The following is a 21,958-nucleotide window of genomic DNA, read 5'->3' as shown; positions in this document are numbered from 1 at the left end:
GAGAGAGAGAGAGAGAGAGAGAGAGAGAGAGATGAGGCATTGAGGAAGCTTTATGTTTGATCAATGACATTTAAAATCTATAAATTATTTTACTATGGTGGTTCTAATAAGAAGGCTTCAAATGTATATAACTAGATCATTCCTGAATTCTCTTTTTAACAATAATCTAATATTATCAGCCCTTCCCTCTAGGCCTCAAATCTGTAACATGAAGATGAAATTGCTGAGATAACTATTAAATAGATTTTCAGGACTAACAATGGAAGTAGATATCTTTTTTTCTGAACTTAACTGGGAAGATTCAACTCCTAAGACCCTCTCTGACTTAGGAGACAGCAGATGGACATTTAAACGTGTTTCCATTTATACATTTCTCACTCAGCGTTATAAATAACAGCAAATATAAAAATTCCACCTCACCCTAACAACAAGATGAGCTACAATCTGCCATTTTCTTCATTTGAATGTAAAGGCTGGTAGGTAATAACAGAAATTCTACCTCCTAAGACTGGCTGGGGGTGTGGTGGAAGAAGATGAGAATCTTTTCCCTTCTCTGCTGCTTCAAAAAAAAAAAAGAAAAAGGCTCCAGAGACTATTAGGAAAAAGCGAAACAAATTACAAACCTGGTTTTCAGGTCTGTCACCACCTAGAATGTTGCTCACTTTATATGAGAACAGGTTAAACAAAAGTTAAAAATTAATCCCCTGGACTAAGTCTTGCTTATTTCCTCGTCATGGACACAGTCTAACTAAAAAGTAGAATTAGAGAAACAATCCACACAGAAAATGTCTGTTTTTCCTGTATTCATGAGAATCTAGTCTAGCTCAAAATGAGATCCTCTTGGCACAGACTGCTATTAAGAATATGACTATATACATAAAAGCAGATATGGTCCATACCATTCTGTGCAAACACAGTAAGCTGCAATTAAAGCATTAAGGAAAGTACTATTTTCCCTAATGAGTTAGCAGTAATTCCACTTCTATACAAAACCATGTTTTCTAACACTAAGTATAACTGCCATTTTTGCTTCTATCTACTTAAAAAAAGGAATCCAAACCTAAGAAAAATAAGGTAGGAAATAACAGAGAATAAAAAGGAAGAAATCAGATAAGAAAGTACCTATGATTCTATGAAGGGATGAAGTCAAGAAATATGATTTTTTTTTTTAATTTTAAACCCTTAACTTCTGTGTATTGACTTATAGGTGGAAGAGTGGTAAGGGTAGGCAATGGGGGTCAAGTGACTTGCCCAGGGTCACACAGCTGGGAAGTGTCTGAGGCCGGATTTGAACCTAGGACCTCCCGTCTCTAGGCCTGGCTCTCAATTCACTGAGCTACCCAGCTGCCCCTAAGAAATATGAATTTATTATGGGAATCTAATGATAAGACTAAAGAGAAACATATTTTAAAGGCCTTAGGATGATTTTCTGGCATTACTATCAAAAATAAGAAGTGGCTAATTGAATTAGAGGCTGCAGTAGGCAAAGACAAGAAATAGTGTGTCTGTTGAAAAGGATACAGTTTTAAAGGTCTTTTAAAAGAAAAATGATGGATTAAGATGACTTTCTGAATAGAGGCAAAACAGGCAGAGACTGAGAAAGCAGAAAAAAATCATAGTGGGAAGAAACTGAAAGGAGCTGGAGAGGATGATAAACTTCCCATGTATTTTGCTTAATAAAGGAAGTGCATTAATTCCTTCCTAATTTACAAAATAAATGAGTGCCTATCAAATGCTTATATGTGCCAAATGTAATGCTAAAGATCTTATTTAGAATGCACTTCCTGATACCAAGCCAAGTTCTAGACATACTCCAAAGGTTGATTGGGTCAACCCCATTTTAAATGTGCCAAACAATATAATTTGCACTTACTTAGCCTAGATGATAATCTACAGTATATAACATTTTGGTAAACTTTTATCAATATCCTTTTTTTTTTTTTGGTTAATACTTTAGTATTTTTAGTAAATACTTTTAGTAAATACTTCAAAGGAATTGCTGTGATACAGGAACCCTACTCCACATTAAAATAAAGCTATACTCTTAGCTATCTAAATGAAGAGGGATTAGTACATCCCTGAATACCCAAAGCACTGAATCACTCTTTAGCCAACAGATGCTATCTTCCCTTTGTTCTAGCTGGAAAGTGAAAGCTAAGAACTATAAACACTAGTACTTGAGAACTGAAGAGCAACTAAGTGGCTCCATGTATAAAAAATCATGTCTGGAGATGGGAGGCCCTGGATTCAAATCAGACTTCAGACACTTCTTAGCTGCATAACCCTGGGCCAGTCATTTAACCCCAGTACCCTAGCCCTTACTACTCTTCTACCTTAGAACTGATACTCAGTACTGATTCTTAGACAGAAGGTGAGGGTTTAAAAAAAATAAAAATAAAAACTACCAGAACTGATTCCTTCCTAGAATAAAAATTGTAAAGCAGTTTATAAACCTTAAAGCTCTATTAAGTGCCTGCTATTATTGCTATTACCACCAAAAGATTAGATGATCTTCCTAACTTTTTCAACAGTATTTATTCTATAAAACATGTCTTCTCAGGCCCACTAGGCTAGAAAGGCCAACCTCTTCTGTAACAAGTAAAATTAAGAGTGCTTTGCAATATTATTGTGCTCTTTCCTCTTTAAGTCTCCATATATATCAATGGATTAATCTAGTACTTTTCTTCCAAAATTCAAACTGCTTTTATAGAATAGCTTTAATAAATAATTAGGGCTCATAGAATAAAATATAAAGGAAAGGAAATTCAAAATTAATGTCAAGATCCAAAAGGTTAAAACTGAAATAAGAGGGGAAAAAAGTAGAAAATGACAGGAAAAATCAGGATAAAAGAAATGAGAGGGAAAAAGTGACCACTGATATATGAAACCTCTTGATATGAAGAGCCTCAACATTTCAAAAGATGCCCATTGGTGAGTTAAGTCTCAAAGACTTTTGTTAATTTGCATCTAATCTCAACTTCTAAATGTCAATATCAAAAAGGTAAGTCAGTGGTTTAGCAATAAAACAGAATCTATGTGTTCTTATTTCCATCACTAGGTCCTCACCAAAGTTTCTAACACAGTAGAGGAGAAAATAAATTCATTTTAAGTCTCCAAACCCTCCTCTACCTTGTGATACTCTCCAACCTTTATTTTTTGCTGGTTATCTTTTGCCCAAGGGGAGTAAGACAAATGCCAGGGATCTGTAAGACACTGATACATATCTAGAAGTTACCTGAGAAACGGTCATCTCCATGTTACTTTGCCCACTACAGAGCCAAATATCTCCAAATAATACATCATATATTGTCTGGTTGTATATCTTCTTCTTGGTGATGTGTTTTGCCATCATATTATAAGGCCCACCAGGCTTCATAGGATCCAGTACCACGATCCAGGTCTCAGATTGTTCTGAAACATTAGCAAGACCCCAAGGACCTAATCAATCTCAGATCAATTAAACAAAACTAAAATTCAACTCTAGGCTTCAGGTACTCATGTGTTATTCCCAAGTCTTTGTATACTATTTGGTTGAAACCTGGAAAGAGGGTAATCCACATTTTGACCAACAGATGGGGAAAAAAAGAACATCAAAGGTTCTGCCCATCTGCCTCAGGTAATTAAAAAAATAAGGCAAAAGTATTCTTGCTCTGTACTTACCTCTCCCTCTCAGTACTGTCAAAATATTCCATGAAAAACTGGGAGCCCAAGACAAAAAACTAAGCCTACAATGAGTTCTGTGAATTAGGCCAACCTACAACCAAAGTGATAACAAAAGCACAAGCTAAATAATCTTACATTTTTAGAGCTTTACAGGTTATAGAAAAAGATTTCACATCCTTTCATTTGATCCTCATAGCTACCCCTGTGAGCTAGATCAGAGACATATTACTATCCCCATTTTGCGGATAAACAAACAGGCTAAAAGATCTAGAATGACCAAAACCAGATCTCCAGGTGGAATGGCCAGTTCTCTGTGGGTATATATGTGTGCTTTATGCTGGTACTATCCTACCAAAAAACAGACAAAATAGTTTGGGGAGTTTTTTAAGCAAAAATCAAAATTCTAGTCTAACCTATATGTTAACAATGAGAAGTATTAGAAAAGGCTTTCTTCTCTCTTTTCCCTTCCCATTCTTCTACCAGATGGACAAATGCACAGAAAAACAAAATAGAAAGGAATATTTAAACCTATCTAGATAACCTACTTATAAACAACATTAACCAGATTTAGATGTCTGTTCAAGTTTTTCCATATAGACACTTACAGGATTGTAGTCTTAAACCACAATGAGTAAAAAAAAAGTGTCTAAGTACCTCATCCAGAAATTCTCAACCTATTCTTTGGAATGTACTCTTTAATTTTCTCAGCAATTTCAATAAAGCACTCCTCCAATGAGTAATAAAACAGAGTCTGGGAGCACCAAATAATGGGAAGGAAGTTGGCAGCGCAGGAAGATAAAGGGAAAATAAAGAAAAAAATTGAGAAATGAAAACTTTAAAGTAATTTTCTTGGCAAAATACAAAAGGAAAAACCCTAATTATTGCGTACCCAAATAGAAAAGTGAAAATTCAAGGTAATGAGAGAAAAAATTATTAAAAGGGACATATGTGTAGATAGTATTGTATTAAAGCTAAATAACATTCTCACGGGCAGGTTGCTAAAAGGACAGAATGATGTAGGTTCAGTGAACACTTAAGACAAAAGGGATTTATTTCCCCACTGCAGGGGAAACATCTCTGCCAAATGTGAGGTAGAGATGGAGAGCTGGGTATTGTTTCCCTTTGAAAGAGAATAACCCAGACCACAGAGGTTCACTTAAAAGATCCAGAGTCAACTGTCTGTTATTATTTTATTGTCAAAATAATCATACATTAGCATACTAAATATGCAGTGCACCTAAAGTACAAAAATCACTGTTTTGGAAACAGTGGGCAGCCAGTACAGACTGTGTGGCACAGGTGCTATATGCTCCGTATGGCTTACACTTCTGAGCAGGCAGACACCCAATCTGTCCTGACTAGTCTTTCCCAAGGTTTTTCCAGGATGCCTACACTGATGATAGGGAGAAATACATTCCTGACCTAAGCAGTAATCAGTTACAGTTATGTGATCACCCTTAAGTAAGACATCTATATTTGCTCCCCAATAGAGCAACAGGGAAAGGAAACAGTGAGGAAAATGGAGATATTTGGACTAAAAGAAATAAATCACCTCATCTCATAGCTGAGGCTACGGATATCTCTGGCCTCGGCAACCTAAACAAAACTGGGCTGTGTTTAAACCAGAATTTAAACTTAACTACCACCTCTCAAGGTAGACATCTATACTCAAGGAATCCTTCTAACCTGTCCAAAATACAAAACAGGATTGCCTACTGTCTTCTATTTTCATTTTTACAGTCTTCTCAAGTTCTTTCTCCTATCTAAAAAGTGGTAAAGAGACTAGAGCACTAGACATGTTGTAAATGTAACCTGATTTCAAATCCTGCCTTAAACATTTAAAAGCTATTTGACTCTGGGCAAGTCATTTAACCTCTTTCTGCCTCCATTTCATAATCTGTAAAATGGGTATAATAATACCTGCCAAGGTTGTTGTGAGGATAAAGTCAGTTATTTATAAAGCACTTTGCAAGCCTTAAAGTGGTATGTGTGATAATTAAATTAAATCTGCCCTGCCCAAAGGTGAGAACATCCCCACTTAATTCACAAGTTGGGAAGTCTGTGACCCACATGTGCTAGAGTGAGTGACGAATCTAAATTTACTGACTGGCTCCTGGGCAGTCCTAAGAAGAGTGTCTGTTGTGATTGGGCACATAAACTAAGAGGAAGGCACAGAAAGTGATGCAAAAGAAGCCGCTTTAAAAGAGAGTTCAGTGAGTTCAGGGCTCTTCTTGTTCATGGCTTGGACTTGGAGGAGCTCTGGCTGGGACCTTGAGACCCTGGTGAGTGAAAAAGGCTGACTGACTACTTTAACTTCCCTGGAGGTACTAGCCTCCAAAAGGCTCCCATGATTGGGAGAAGCCCTCATGGCTAAACCCCTTGTTAATTGATTTTTAGGGTCTCCAGCTGGGCCACTGGAGCCCTACTGGAGTAAAGCCTAGACATGAATACAAATTTAGTTTGTTAAGTTGGATCTCTTACTCTACCTTCTTCTCATCTCTCTATTTCCACTCTCTCCTATATTTTGTAAATAAATTACTAAAATCATTTTAGGAATTGGTATTTATTCAGTTCCCTGGCGACCACACCTTTAAATATTAATATATCCAACCAAAAACTCCTTTTTCCCTCTTACATATGTAAATGCTAGCTACTGTTATAAAATCCCCACTTTCTAAAAAAAAACAAAAAACTATCCTTTACCAAGATAACTAAAGAATGAGGGCAGTTAGGTGGCTCAGGCCTAGAGAGCTGGGCCTAAAGAGCCAAGCCTGGAGACCCAAGCCTAGAAACCAGAGGCTCTAATTTCAAATCTGGATTCAGACACTTCCTAGCTGTGTGACCCTAGGCAAGTTACTTAACCTCCATTGCCTAGCCCTTGCTGCTGTTCTTCCTTAAGAACCAATATGTGGTATTAATTCTAAGACAGAAGGTAAGGATTTAAAGGAAAAAAAAAGGATAAATAAGTAATGGCTAAGCAAAGTAAATAACAGAATGACACTTTAGCCCTGAGTGTGCTAAGGGTGATACTTGAATAGGCTAAGACTTTTACACTTTGAATACTGACCAGACCTAATACTATTCATATTTTAACCAGTGGCAAAAAGGAACTCTCTTCTACTTCTGTTCTCATAAACATTTCTCCTAATTATTTTTCCGTATTGACAACTGAAGGGGAAAAAAGGAATAAAGAATATTAAGTGGAAAGATATCTTTTAAAAACTAGTTATACAACGTTTTCTTGTTTTTCTTTTTCCATTTCATATCAGATGGGTATTATTATCATTTTATACTCATTTGTGCCAAATGCACAGTAGAGCTCTCAGCATCCAAGAAAAATAAAAAGATATTCTCTACAACATTCCCCTTCTCTACTTCTATATCAGCCTGGATATAGAAAAAGCCTATCTTCTACCTCACTCCACCCCAATCCCACTGCTGCCCCCCACCCCCACCATAGAATTTAGGCATTTACCCAGACGCAAATTGATTTAGTGGCATGAACTCTGAGAATGTTATGTCAAAAGCTCTGATGCCAAAATTCAGCATTACTGACTAATACAAAGCTGTGATTTCTACTATAACCTTAAATCAATACCTCTACTAAAAGAGAAGATTTTTTAAAACAGCTGGAAAAATTCTTCTACTCTAGGTTCTAAGAAAACTCTACCACTTGTCCATTGTAACATATGACAGCTCCTAACACTCCAATCACTTGAAGATAGCTTTATGCTTCTTTCTTTTGGAGGAATCAAAGAAAGAAAGTCCATTTGTATCTTACAAGGAACTGCATAGAGACAGACATGCTCATGCTCAAAAATATAACTTATGTGTTGATATATATATATGAATATATATATATATATACCCTACTCCCCCAATTTTACCATTTATGTCTAAGAGACTCATTTACAAAATGATCTCCTCATTTACTCAGGAGGATGGAGGAAAATATGAGCAATATCAACTCATACAAAAACAAAAAGCAGTAAAGAATAAAATATTAACAAGAAGCTTAACATAAAGTCCAATTAAGTCAGATCACCCCAAGAGCATTTAAAGATAAACCTGGAAGGAGGACAACAGATGAGAAATACATCTGTGAATAAATCAATAGGTATTAATAGATAGATAAAACAATAGAGCATTAAGTGTTTACTGTGTGCTAGGTCCTGTGATAAGTGCAGAATACATAAATGTAAGCAAGCAAGCTAGTCCCTGCACTCAAAAAGGCTACACTCCAATGAAGGAAAACCACTCATAAAAGGGAATAAGAAAGAGGGAAGGGAGTGTCCCAAGGACAGGGTCCAATTTTCTGGTAGTGAGGGAGTAGAAGTTATGGTCCAAGTAGAGAAAAGCAGAGACAGCAAGAGGTAAAGCTACCCAGGAAGTACTGTTGAAGCCTAGATTTGGACAAGATAAGACCAAAGTTAGCCTATCAAGACTCAGAGTGGTTCCAGGGGCAGGGTCCAATATTCTGACAAGGACAGGATAGATGATAATGGCCCAAGCAGAGATAAGTAGAAACAGCATGGCACAGAAGTGGTCAGAAAGTTTTAATTAAGCTCTTCTTATATGACAGGCACTGAGCTAAACCTGACAGATACAAAGACAAAAGTAAAATCAAGAAGCTTATAGTCTACAAAGAGAGGTAACACGCACATGTACAGGTATATACAAAACAAAAACCAAAAGGGAGCACTAGCTACTGGGGAGACTAGTGAGAGGCCTTAGTGCAGAAGGTGGCACTTAAGCTGAGTCTTGAAGGAAATTAGAGATTCTAAGATGTGAAAGGGAAGAGAGACAACATTCTAGGCATGAGTAAAGTCAGTGCAAAGGCACAAAAATGGAAAATTGGGCATCATGTGAGTAAGCCATTACAAGGAGATCAGTCTGATGACTGTACTGTTAAATGTATTTAGTAAGGCTGGAAAGCTAGGTTGTGGTTAGTTGTGAAGAGCATCAAATGCCAAACTAAGTTTGAAATTCATAGCTGATCTAGCAGCAACAGTCACTAGAATTTATTCAGTAGGAGATGACATATTAAGACCTACATTTGAGAAAAAAAAACCACTTTGGCAACTATGTTGAGAGGAGATTAAAGTGGAAAGAAACTTGAAAGGATAAAGAATTTAATTAAAAGATTATTACGATAGGACAAGCAAGAGACAAGAAGGGCCTAAAACTAGATTGGTGGCTCTATGAATAGAAAAGAAGTGATATATAGAAGTGATAATATAGGAACAGAAACAAGACTTCATAACTAATTGGATCTATGAGATGAAGAGTTGAAAATAATACCTAGGTTGCAAATCTGGGAAACTATAAAGATGGTGGTACCCTTGAGACTAACAGGAAAATTCAGAAGAAGGGTTGGTCTGGGAGGAAAAATACTAATTTCTCTTTTTCAACAAGCTGACTTTGAGATGGGACATCCAGATCAAATGTACTGTAGGCAAAATGAAAATAATGGTGAGCATTTATAAAAAAGCACATTAAGGTATACAAATGTTATCTCATTTTAGCCTCACAAAAAACCTAAATGCTATTATTCTCCACTCTACCCCCCTCCCACCATTTAATAAAGAAAAACTGAAGGAAAGGAAGGTTAAATGATTTGCACAGGGTCACACAGCTAATGTCTATGGCAGGATTTGAACTCAGGTCTTCCTGACTCCACGTCTAGCATTCTATTCACTTCACCCCCTAGTTGAGATTAAAGACTATTCTTCAGGAAAATATCAATATTTCTGTAATGATTCACTTACTCGATGTTTCAATTTCTGAGGTGCTGCATAAAAATGTGAGAACCATTCTAAGAAAAAACAATGCAGGAAATGCAGCTTGATCAGACCAGGTATAAACAGAACTCTGTACTGGAGGTGACCCAATTTTAAAGGTATTGAAGGTTCATTCTTAAAGTTTTTAAAACAGGAAGTCAAGGAAACCAAATTTAGTCAATATTCCTGATTTTTAAAATGGTAATCAAGAGGACATAAACATTGACCTATATGCCTACCTTCTTAGCTATAAGAAATCTTTATTAGAATGATCTACATAAATATGGAGGAGGAGAGACACTGAAGAAAAACACTGTTTAAAGAGAAGGACTGGTCAAATTAAAAAGGAAACACAAAAATAACTCTTGAAAAATTAGAACTGGATAAATAGAAGCTAACAAATCCATAAGGTATCATGAAAAAATAAGACAAAAATCATCAAAAGAATGAAAAAAAATAGAAGAAAATCTAAAATACCCCACCGGAAAAATGACTAACTTAGAAAACAGATCTATGATAGGTAATCTAAGAATCATTGGAATACCTGAAAACCTCATTCAAAAAATGAGCAGAGACACCATATTATAAGAAATCTTTAGGAAAAACTGGCCTGATACCCTTGAACAAGTGGGAAAAATGGAAACTGAAAGGATCTACTGATGGCCTCCTAAAAGAGACCTCAAATAAAATACCCCAGGACTATTTTAGCCAAATTCCAGAATTTCCAGGCCAAGGAAAATGTATTACAAACATCCAAAAAAACCAATTCAAGTATTATCAAACCACAGTTAGGATTATATAGAACCTAGCAACTTCTACACTAAAGGACTGGAAGGAATGGAATAAGATATACCAAAAGGCAAAGAATCTAAGACGACAACCAAGAATCACATACCCAACAAAACTGAGCATAATTCTCCAGCAGAAAAAAATTGACATTTAACAAAATAGAAGAATTTCAGACTTTCCTGACCAAAATAACAGATCTGACAAGAAAATTTAATGACTAGTCTCAACACTCAAGAGAAGCATGAAAAACATAAAGTAAAAAACTTAAGGACACCAATAAAGTTGAATTGAATACATTCATACCAGGAAAGATGATAAGTGAAATAATTAATATATCTGTGATACTTGAAAAATTTAAGGTACTTAGATATGCAAGATACCTAAAGTACTTAAGATACTTAAGAATTTGAGCACTATTAAAGCAATGAAAAGGAGTACACATAGAAAGAAGGAAGGAAGGAAGCTAAATAGGATGGGATGTTATAAAAAAAAATCAAAGGATGAGAAAGAGACACATGGGGAGAAGAGAAAAGGAGAGATGGAAGGAAGTAAACCATCTAGAGGCTCGTAAAAGATAATACAATGGAGGACAAGATGGGGGAAGACTGAAGGCCATGCTTGAACCTTACTCTTACTGGAATTAGCTCAAAATGGGAAGAATACCCACACACAGTTGGCTATAGAAACCTACCTTACTTTATAGGGAAGTAGGAGGGAATGGGGAATAAGGGAGAGGGGGAAGGACAAATTGGGAAAGGTGGTTATTGAGAACAAAACATCTGTGAACAGAGAAAGAATAAAAGAGAAGGGCAAATGGGGAAAATAAGATGAAAGGAAACACATCATTAGTAATCATAACTGTGATTATTTTCTTTTTGTGTTATTTTCACTTCTTTTCTCTATATTTCTTCTGCCTTTCATTTGATTTTTTAATTCTTTTTTGAGCTCTTCCAGCTCCTAAGATCAATTCCCATTTTTCTTTTCAAGTTTTTGCATGTGGCCACTTTGATCTCACTGTCCCCTACTGAGTTGGCCTTGCTTTTCTTTGTCTCCAAAAATATTTTCTATGGCCAAGTGTTTCTTTTGCCATTTGCTCATTTCCCCAGACCTTTTTTTAAATTTGTACTTTTATCTTAAAGGTAAATTTTGTTTTCAGAGTAGAGGATGCATACTCTTAAAATTCAGTTTTTCCCTTGCTGTTACCTCAGCTCTAGTTCTGGTTTTCTGCAACTTTCAGTTCTTCTATGGTGGTATAAGGCCTGTGGGCTAAGAGCTCCATGCAAAGTAGCTGCTGATTCAAACTCTTCTAGGGACTGCTGATGACTTACAAGGCTCAAGTAGCTATGAGCTACTTTGCATGGAGCTATAGGTTTCATCATAGACTTGAATGGGCCAAGCCCCACAGACTTGGGGGCCTTACAGGAGCCTTGCGTCAGAACTTGAGCCTTCAAGCATGGGGTGTGGGGTGCTCTGCTGTTGGCTCAAGCAGGGTCCTAGAGTCTCAAAGTTGGCTTGTTCCTAGGTTTGGAACCCAACCTACTAGGAGGGTAGGGGAGAGAAGGGGTAGTTGGGCAGCTAGCACTCTTCTGTGCAAAAGTTGTACTTCCACTTCCCCTCTTCACCCTGTGAAGTAGACCCTCTCTGCCTACCTTTCAAGTTGTTTTATGCAGGAGTTACTTCACTCCATCCCCTTGTTTGTTTTGTGACTCCAGTATTTGTTTTGATGCACTATTTTCAGGTTGATTTGAGAGGATTATCAGAGTAGTTCCAGCTTTCCATACTATTCCACCATCTAGTAATCATAACTGTGTATGGGATAAACTGACTCATAAAATGTAAAAGGATAGCAAAGCAGAATCCCACAATATACTATTGACAAGAAACACATCTAAATCAGGGACACCCACAGAGTAAAAGTAAGGGAATAGAGCAGAATCTACTATACCTCAGCTAAAGAAAAAAAGCAATGGTAGCAATCATGATCTCAGACAAAACAAAAATAAAAATTGATCCAATCAAAAGAGATAGGGAAGGAAATTACTACATAATAAAAGGCATGATAGACAATGAAATAACATATATATATAGTCAAATGGCGTAGCATCCAAATTCCTAAAAGAAAAGTTGCATGAGTTACCAAAGGAAATAGATAATAAAATATTACTAGTGGAGAACCTCAACCTTCTCTCAGAAATAAATAAATCCAATAAAAACAATGAACAAGACAGAAGTCAAAGAGGTGAACAGAACTTTAGAAAAGGTTGATAGCTAGACCTCTGGAGAAAACTGAATGGGAATAGAATGGAAATACACCTTTCTCTCAGTAATACAAGGCATCGTCATAAAAACTGACCACATAAAAAAAACACAAAAATCTCACAACCAAATGTAGAAAAGCAGAAATATTAAATGAATCTTTTTTAGACCATAATGCAATAAAAATTACATTTGACAAAGAGTAGCAGAAAGACTAAAAATTAATTGGAAAGTAAATAACCTTATCCCAAAGAATTAAGAGATCAAAGAACAAATCACAGAAACAATCGACAAGTTCATTAAAGAAAATGACATTGAGAAGATAACATAGCAAAATTTATAGGATACAGTCAAAGCTGTACTTATGTGGAAATTTGTATCTCTAGATGCTTACATAGAAAAAAAAATAGAGAAAGCAGATCAACAAACTGGGTATGCAACTAAAAAACTAGAAAAAGAACAAATTTAAAGCCTATAATTAGGGGGCAACTGGGTAGTTCGGTGGATCTTGAGAGCCAGGCCTAGAGATGGGAGGTCCTAGGTTCAAATCTGGCCTGAGACACTTCCCAACTATGTGACCCTGGGCAAGTCACTTGACCCCCATTGCCTAGCTCTTACCACTCTTCTGCCTTAGAACCAATACACAGTATTAATTCCAAGATGGAAGGTAAGGGTTTTAATAAATAAATAAATGTTAATTATAATTAAACATCAAATTAGAAATCCTGGAAATCAAGGAAGAGATTAATAAAACTGAGAGTAAAAAAACTATTGAACTAATAAAAAAAAACAGACAAGGAGCTGATTTTATGAAAAAAATAAATAAATAAAATGGACAGACCAAAGAATAATTTGATGTTTAAAAAAGGAAAGAAGAAAAACAAATTGCCAGTATCAAAAATGAAAAGGTGTAATAGCAAACAATAAAGAAATTAAAGCAGTTATTGAGTTATTTTGCCCTCTATGTTAATAAATCTGACATTCTAAGTGAAAAATATTAATGTTTATAAAAATATAAACTGAGCAGATTAGCAAACGAGGAAATAGGATACTTTAAGAACACCATTACAGAAAAGGAAATTGAACAAACCATCAAAGAATTTCATAAGAATAAAGCTCCAGGGTCAGATGGATTCACAAGTGAATTCTACCAAACATTCAAATAACAATTAACTCCAATACTAAATAAACTATTTAGAAAAACAGGGGAAGAAGTAATTCTTCCAAATTCCTTTTATAAAACAAGCATGATATTGGCACCCAAACTAAGAGCTAAAACGGAGAAATAAAATCACAGACCAATATCTCTAAAGAATATTGATGCACAAATTTTAAATAAAATACTAACAAGGAAATTAAAGCATTATATCACAAGGATCATACAGCATGACCAGGTGGATTTTTTATAGTAGGAATAAATTGATGGCTTGATATTAGGAAAACTATCTGCATAACTGACCATATCAATGGCAAAATCAACAGAAACCATATGATTTTTTTTAATGGAGGCAGGAAAAGTCTCTGACAAAATACAACACCCATTCCCAATAAAAGCATTAGAATACACTGGAATAAAAAAAGCTTTCCTTAAAGTGAAAAACAGCATCTATCTAAAACCATCTGCAAGCATTATCTGTAATGGAAATACACTAGAATCCTTCCCAATAAGATCAGGGTTGATGCAAGATGCCCATTATCACCACTATTATTTAATATTAAACTAGAAGCATTAGCTATAGCAATAAGAGCAGAAAAGGAAACTGAAGTAACTGGAATAGGCAATGAGGAAATGAAACTATTACTCTTTGCAGATAATATGAAGGTATACATAGAGAATCCTGGAGAATCAATCAAAAAACTAATTTAAACAATTAATAACTTTAGCAAAATTACAGGATACAAAATAAATCCATATAAATCATCAGCATTTCTATTTACCACCAATAAAGTTCAATAAGAGTTAGAAAAGGCAATTCCATTTAAAATAACTATATACAATATAAAATACCTAAAGACTACACTTACCAAAACAAACCCAGCAACTATATAAAGACAATTACAAGACACTTTTCACATAAAGTCAGACCTAAACAATTCGTTTATGGTTGTAATGGAAAACTATTACACCATAAGAAATTATGAACAAGACAGAAACCTGGAAAGATTTATATGAACTGATACAAATTGAAGTGAGCAGCACCATTAGAATAGTGTCTACCATAACAGAAATATTATACAATGAGCAACTATGAAGGACTAAACTATTATCAGCAAAACATGTCTCTAAGATAACTCAAATGAACTCATGATAAAAAAATTATATCCACGGTCAAAGAAGGAACTGTCAGAATCTGATTACAGATCAAAGCATGCAATTATTCACTTTACTTTCTTCATGAGTTTTTATTATATGCGTGATATGTGTCTTTAATCACAACGTGGGAAATATGGAAATACATATTGCATGAAAACACTGATATAACCTATATCAGGCTATTTACTGCTTCTAGGAAGGGGGAAGAGGGAAAGAGAATCAGAATCACAAAACGTCAGAAAATAATTGTCAAAAATAGTTTCTACATGTAATTGAAAATAATAAAATATATTTAAAAAGAAATCAAGGGACTTCCTGAATGCTGTGACCATAAAAGGAGCCTAGATATAACATTTCAAAAATTAAAAACAAAGCAAAACAAAAACTTCCCAGGACTCTTATTGAGAACCAAAGAGCTAAGTAGAAATAGAAAGAAACCACCTTCTGAAAGAAACCCCGTATGAAAATTCCTAAGAACATCATAGTCAAAATCTAGAACTTTCAAATTAAAGAAAAATGACTAGCAGCCAGAAAGAAAAAAATTCAAGTACTAAGGAGCCACAGCCAAGATAACACATGATTTAGCAGCTACCACTATTCTGAAACAAAGAATTTTGAATGCAATATTTCAAAAGGCAAGGGGTATGGACTTAAAGCCAAGAACAACTTAAAAATAAAATTGAGTATAATGCTATAGGATAAAAAATGAACCTTTAGTGAAACAGGACTTCTAAGTACTCCTGTAAGAAAGATCAGAGTTATATATCAACTCTAAAGTTCAAACATAGGAATTAAAAGAAAAATAGAAAGGTAAACCCAAATGAACAATGATAAGGAGATAAACTATATCTATTCAAATATAGGGAGATGATACATGTTCCCCCTCTGAGCCCTATTATCATCAGGAATTTAATTAGACAAGGCCTGGTTTCTGTTATTCTTGAGGATCTTGAGAAAAGAATAGAAGGAGAGGAAAAGAAGAATATACTAGAAAAGAGAGGGAGGGAAGTGAAAAATAAGGAAAATTACCTCACATAATTAAGGTGTATAAGCAGACCACTATACAAACGAGGAGAAAGTAAGGAAAGCAGCGACACTTCAACCTCACTTTCATCTGAATGTACTCCTTGGAATACATACATAATACCCACACATTCCACACAGAAATAAGATACAGAAATAACATTTCCTTCAACAGAGAAACAGGAGAGGAAGTTTAAGGGATATATTAATTCTAAAAAAAATTGGGGAGTAGATAAACAAATTACGGTATATACATGTGATGTAAAACTATTATTATAAGAAATGATTAAGCAAATGGTTTCAGAGAAACCTGGGAAGAATTATATGAACTGATTCAGAGTGAAAGTGAACAGAACCAGAAGAACAACAATATGATAAAGGGTCATAAAACTGTGCATACATACCCTTTGACCCAGCAATACTACCACTGGGTCTTGTATCCCCAAAAGATCAAAGATAGGGAAAATGGACCAAGTTGTAAAAAAATATTTATAGTAGCTTTTTTTGTGGTGGCAAAGAACTGGAAACTAATCTCCATCAATTGGGGAATAGCTGAACAAGTTGTGGTATATGACTGTAATGGACTACTACTATGCCACAAGAAATGACAAACAAAATGACCTTAAAAAAACCTGGAAAGATTTATATGAAGTGATGCAAGGTGAAGTGAGCAGAACCAGGAGAAGGTTGTGCATAGTAACATCAGTAATGCAGGATGATCACTGTGAATCAACAAGGACTCATGACAAAAAAAGATATCCAGGCCACAGAAGGAACGGACAAATCTAAATACAGACTGAAGCATACCATTCTTCACTTTATTTTCTCCATGAATTTTTCTCTTGTGAAAGCAATGTGTCTTATTTCATAATTTGACAGATATGGAGATATATACTGCATTATAACTTATGTAAAATCTATATCATATTACCTGACTACTTGGAGAGGGGAAGGGGGAAGGGGGGCAGAAAAAGTAAAATGTCAGAAAATAAGTATTAAAAATTATATCGACATGTAATCTGGAAAAAAACAATAAAATTTTAAAAATAAATCCTTACCTTCTGTCTTAGAATCAATACAAGTATCGGTTCAAAGGCAAAAGAGAGGTAAGGGTTTAGCAATTGGGATTAAGTGACTTACCCAGGTTTACCCAGCCAGGAAGTGTCTGAGGTCAGATTTGAACTCAAGACCTCCTGAATTCAGGCCTGGTTCTCCTGCCTACCCCTGTGCATATCCTTTGACCCAGAAATATCACTACTATGTCTGTATCCCAAAAAGATCAAAGATAGGGGAAAAGGACCTACTTGTGCAAAAATATTTATGGCATTTCTTTTTGTGGTGGCAAAAAACTGGAAAATGAAGGGTGATGTCCATCAATTAGGGAACAGCTAAATGAGTTGTGATATATGATTGCAATGGAATATTATTGTGCCATAAGAAATGATGAACAAGATGATCACAAAAAAAAGCCTAGAAAGATGTATATAAAGTGAAGTGGGTAGAACCAGGAGAACATTGTACACAGTAACAGCAATAATGTATGTTGATCAACTGTGAAAGACTTTATTATCAGCGACAAAAAGACCAGGACAACGCCAGGGGACTCTCCACTGTTACAGAAGGAACTGATGGTGTCTGAATGCAGACTGAAGCATACTCTTCTTCACTTCACTTCCTCCATGAATTTTTCTCTAGTGCAGTGATAGGCAAACTATAGCCCTCAGGTCAGATGCTGCCCCCTAAAATGTTCTGTCTGGCCACTCGACATTATTCCTAATCTGACGAATACAATGAGTAGGATACAATACAATGAAACTTTGAAAGAGTTGCCTTAGAAACAGACTGATGGATGAACATTTCCTTTCCTTTGGCCCCCTCTTTAAAATGTTTGCCCATCACTGCCTAGTATAAGTAATATGTGTCTTCTTTCACAACATGACATAGAAATATATATTGTATGAGAGCACATGTACAACCTATATCATATTACCTGCCCTCTCAGGGAGGGGGGGAAGGATAGAAGAAAACATGAATTGAAAAATGTCAGAAAACAATTATTAAAATTATATATACATGTATCTAGAAGAAAAAAAAAGGAAAAAAAAATCAACAGAGTTATCTAGGGGAACTACCCTGGACTATTTCAGATATCATTTGTCCAGAACTAACCCATATCAAATTGCTTGCCATCTTGGAGAGGTGAGATGGAAGAAAGGGAGGGAGACAATCTGGATCCTATAATTTTGGAAACCATTTGTGGAAATTGTTATTACATGTAATTGGGAAAATAAAATACACTTGAATAAAAAAAAATAAGCATCTCCTTTGTTTCTCCATGACTCCATGAAAACATCTCTAGTTCCTCTGGCCCAAATACTACCTCAATTATTATGCTTTGTAAAAGAGTGGAACAGATACACAATAAAGTATTTCTATAGGACTATGTAAATAAGCGCCTGTTTCCCTTGAACTTCTACAAGAGGCACAAAAGCTAATGGAGAAGGCAGCTGGGTGGCTCAGTAGATGAGAGCCAGGCCTAGAGATGGGAGGTCCTGGGTTCAAATTTGACCTCAGACACTTTCCAGCTGTGTGACTCTGGGCAAGTCACTTGACCCCCATTGCCTACCCTTACCACTCTTCTGCCTTGGAGCCAATACACAGTATTGAGTCTAAGGTGAAAGGTGAGGGAGGGAGGGAGGGAGGGAGGGAGGGAAGGAAGGAAGGAAGGAAAGAAGGAAGGAAGGAAGGAAGGAAGGAAGGAAGGAAGGAAGGAAGGAAGGAAGGAAGGAAGGAAGGAAGGAAGGAAGGAAGGAAGGAAGCTAATAAAGAAAGCCAACTCTTCCTGCATTTCAATATCCTAACCCATACTCCTTTGAAAATGTCATCAGGAGCCTTGAAGTCACTTGTTTCCCATAAGGAAGAAGTGGCTCTGGCTCCTCAATACCACTAGTCCTAACTCAGGCCAAGAGAACTAGAAGTGAAATGTGTAATTCAATTCAAAGAACATTAACTGTTCTCCAGCTATGCATATAAAGGAAGAGGGGAGGGGCACCTCTTTTGTAATGCTGACCTCATTTCTCTTCCTTTTGCCACCTTGCCCCAAATTCCCCCTCCACTGGGCATGTTGAATCTGAAAAAAATAATAAAGAATTATCAAACAGAAAGGTAGGATTTTTTAAATTCTGGTTATAATGTGGTATAGTATTTTATCTAGATTCCTAATGAACTAGAACTTAACTATTACATACAAATTTTGACAGAACTTAACATGGACATGGAATACTACTTATTAATTATAATGATAAGGGGGCAGCTAAGTAGTTTAGTGGATTGAAAGCCAAGCCTAGAGGCAGGAGGTCTTGGGTTCAAATGTGACCTCAAACACTTCCTCATTGTGGGACCCTGGACAAATCATTTACTAGTCCTTACTGTTCTTCTGCCTTGGAACTAATACATATTCTAAGATGGAAGGTAAGTGTTTTTTTTAAATGATAATGTTAATCATTAAGAGTTTTATATTCATTTATTTCTTGTATTTAAACTACTACCTTGTCCCTTGTTTTTAAAATAACTTTTACTAAGGGCAAACTATGCAGCAGGATGTAAGGGAAAGAACACTGATTTGGGAATCTAAAGACCTGTATTTAGTTCCTGGTCTTGACATTGAACTAGCTGTATAAATTTGACCAAGTCACTTAACCACTCAGAGCCTCAGTTTCTTCACATATAAATTAAGGATTACAATATTTACATTTAGGACATCATAGAATTGTTGTGAAAATCAAATGTGATAATGTATATTAAATGCTTCATTAAAATAAAGCTTGATTACAATCTCAAAAGTTATTGTAAAGATTCTGCATACTGCAGGCAAGTTTTGACTATAAATATATTAATTACATTATTATGAAAGGTCATTGCTCAACATTAGATAGGACATTCCTATATCTTGTCAGTAATTCATTGTATCCCAATATGATTAAAAAATGATTTTCAGTAAGACAAGCATGGGTTTGGATTGGTTTGGATTTTGCTCAATCTTGTCATTTCATCAGTATAGAGAATGTTCTAGCATGGGGACATCTTCCACTAAAATACAGATAGTAAACTCCTTTGTAACTTCTTATAATCTTACAATATGGAGTTTGGAATTGATATTGCCATCCCAGAAAGCAATTTGGGATCATGCACCCAAAATTATTAAATTGTACATATCCTCTAATCCAATGATATTACTACTAGGCCCATTACCAAAAAAGATCAAAGAAAGAGTTTAAAAAGAATCCATATACGTAAAAATATTTAGAGCAACTCTCTTTATGTTGGCAAAGAACTAGAAAATAAGAAGGTGCCCATCAACTGAGGAATATCCAAATAAATTATGGTATGAGCATATACTAAGATATTATCATATTGTTGTTGTTTGGTTGTGTCTGATTCTTCATGACTCCAATTTGGAATTTTCTTTGCAAAGATACTGGAGTGGTTTGCCATTTCCTATTCCCCATTCATTTTATAAATGAGGAAACTGAGGTAAACAGGGCTAAATGACTTGCCAGAGACACATAGCCAAGTAAGTATCTGAGGCTAAATTTGAACTCAGACTCCAAGTCTGGCACTCTACCACTGAACGATATATCTGGCTACCTTCTAATAAAGGACAAATAGAATGGTTTCAAAGAAACCTGAATAGATTTGCACAATCTGAGGCCGTGAAGTGAGCAGAATCAGATGAACAGCTTGCACAATGATAATACTGCAAAGAAAAACAACTTCAAAAACTGAAGAATTCTGATCAATGCAGTGATCAGCAAGAAGTTCATTGATGCTACCTACCTAATGACAAAGAAATGATTAACTAAAAGTTTAGAATGAGACATTGCTGGACATGGTGGTTGTGGGAATTTGTTTTGCTTAACTATGCAAATTTGTTATGAGGTGAGTGGCAAAGTGCAAGGGAGTAAATTGGAAAAATAAATAATTTAGGGTGAAAAAGATTTATTAGTCTTAGAATGTTGCCTTGGGCACTGAATAGTAAGGTAACACCCTTTATCTCATAAGTTAGAAATTGAACCCAGCCTATCCTGACTCTAAGAACAGCCTCACTCTCTGCTATGATATCATGCCTTTGATGATTTGAATTACTGAAAAGATGTGGAAAATCAGCATAATTAAGGATAGAATACTAGTAGTGGAATACTAGTAGTAGAGGTGGACCTGAGTTCAAATTATTCCTCCCAATATCTGGTAGCCAGAGAAGTCCCTTAATCTCTCTGCATCTTAGTTTCTACTTCTATAGGATCAAGATAATTCTACCACCACCCCATAAGGGAGTTGTGAGTATCAAATAAGATATTATATGAAGCTCTTTGCAACTTTAAGGTATTATGTTAAGTATAAATTATTATTCTTAAAGCTAGATACAAGAGTCCTAAATTGATAATAATTAATCCTCTTTTTTTCTACCTTCCAAGATTTTACATGTCAGCCCACTTTAATACACAAAGAATCACATAGTCTTAGCATTAGAAGGTTCATATATACCAGAGGTTCTCAAACTTCTGGGTTTTAGGATCCCTTTACACTCTTAAAATTACTGAGAACTCCTTAAAGAGTTTTTGTTTATATGGGTTATATCTATCAATACTGACTGTTTGAGAAATTAAAATGCTTTAGTATTATTACAAAAAAAGTTCTGACCTAAAAGGGCTAATCTTTTTTTGCAGCCTCTGGCAGTCTGGCAAAGTCTAAAAACCCATTCTCAGAATAATATTTTTAAAAGCATAAAATAAAATACATGGGAAACAAAAGGCTACTGAAAATACCAGTGTAATTTTTTTCTCATTCAAATTTATAGACAGACTCCTTGAAATATATTCACAAATGTCTTCAGGGTGCATGGAGCCAGTTTAAGAATCCTTGAACTTGTCCATCTGATAAAGGTTCTCTATAACACGTTCCCAAAATGGTTATCCATCTTCTGCTTTAAGCTTCCCAGTGAAAAAGAACTCATAATCTCCTGAGGAAGTTCACAACATTCAAGCATCAAGGCCTACCACATTCCCATGTAATCTAACCTTCTGTGTCACTTAGTGCACCCTCCCTACTTGCTCTACCTTATGTATGACAGTAT

At 35.5% G+C, this 21,958-nt stretch overlaps 1 protein-coding gene across 1 annotated transcript in view; it reads right to left on the bottom strand.

The window, feature by feature from the left end:
- SIAE (sialic acid acetylesterase) overlaps positions 1-21,958 on the bottom strand; it is a 52,850-nt gene that overhangs the window by 25,774 nt on the left and 5,118 nt on the right. The window contains exon 3 of the mRNA XM_044668362.1: positions 3,236-3,411. Coding sequence (XP_044524297.1) covers positions 3,236-3,411 — 176 coding nt within the window. The remainder of the gene's footprint in view (positions 1-3,235; positions 3,412-21,958) is intronic.

The sequence above is a fragment of the Gracilinanus agilis genome, chromosome 3 (genome assembly GCF_016433145.1).
Source record: "Gracilinanus agilis isolate LMUSP501 chromosome 3, AgileGrace, whole genome shotgun sequence".
Taxonomy (NCBI): domain Eukaryota; kingdom Metazoa; phylum Chordata; class Mammalia; order Didelphimorphia; family Didelphidae; genus Gracilinanus; species Gracilinanus agilis.
This window is presented reverse-complemented; position numbering and strand designations above follow the sequence as displayed.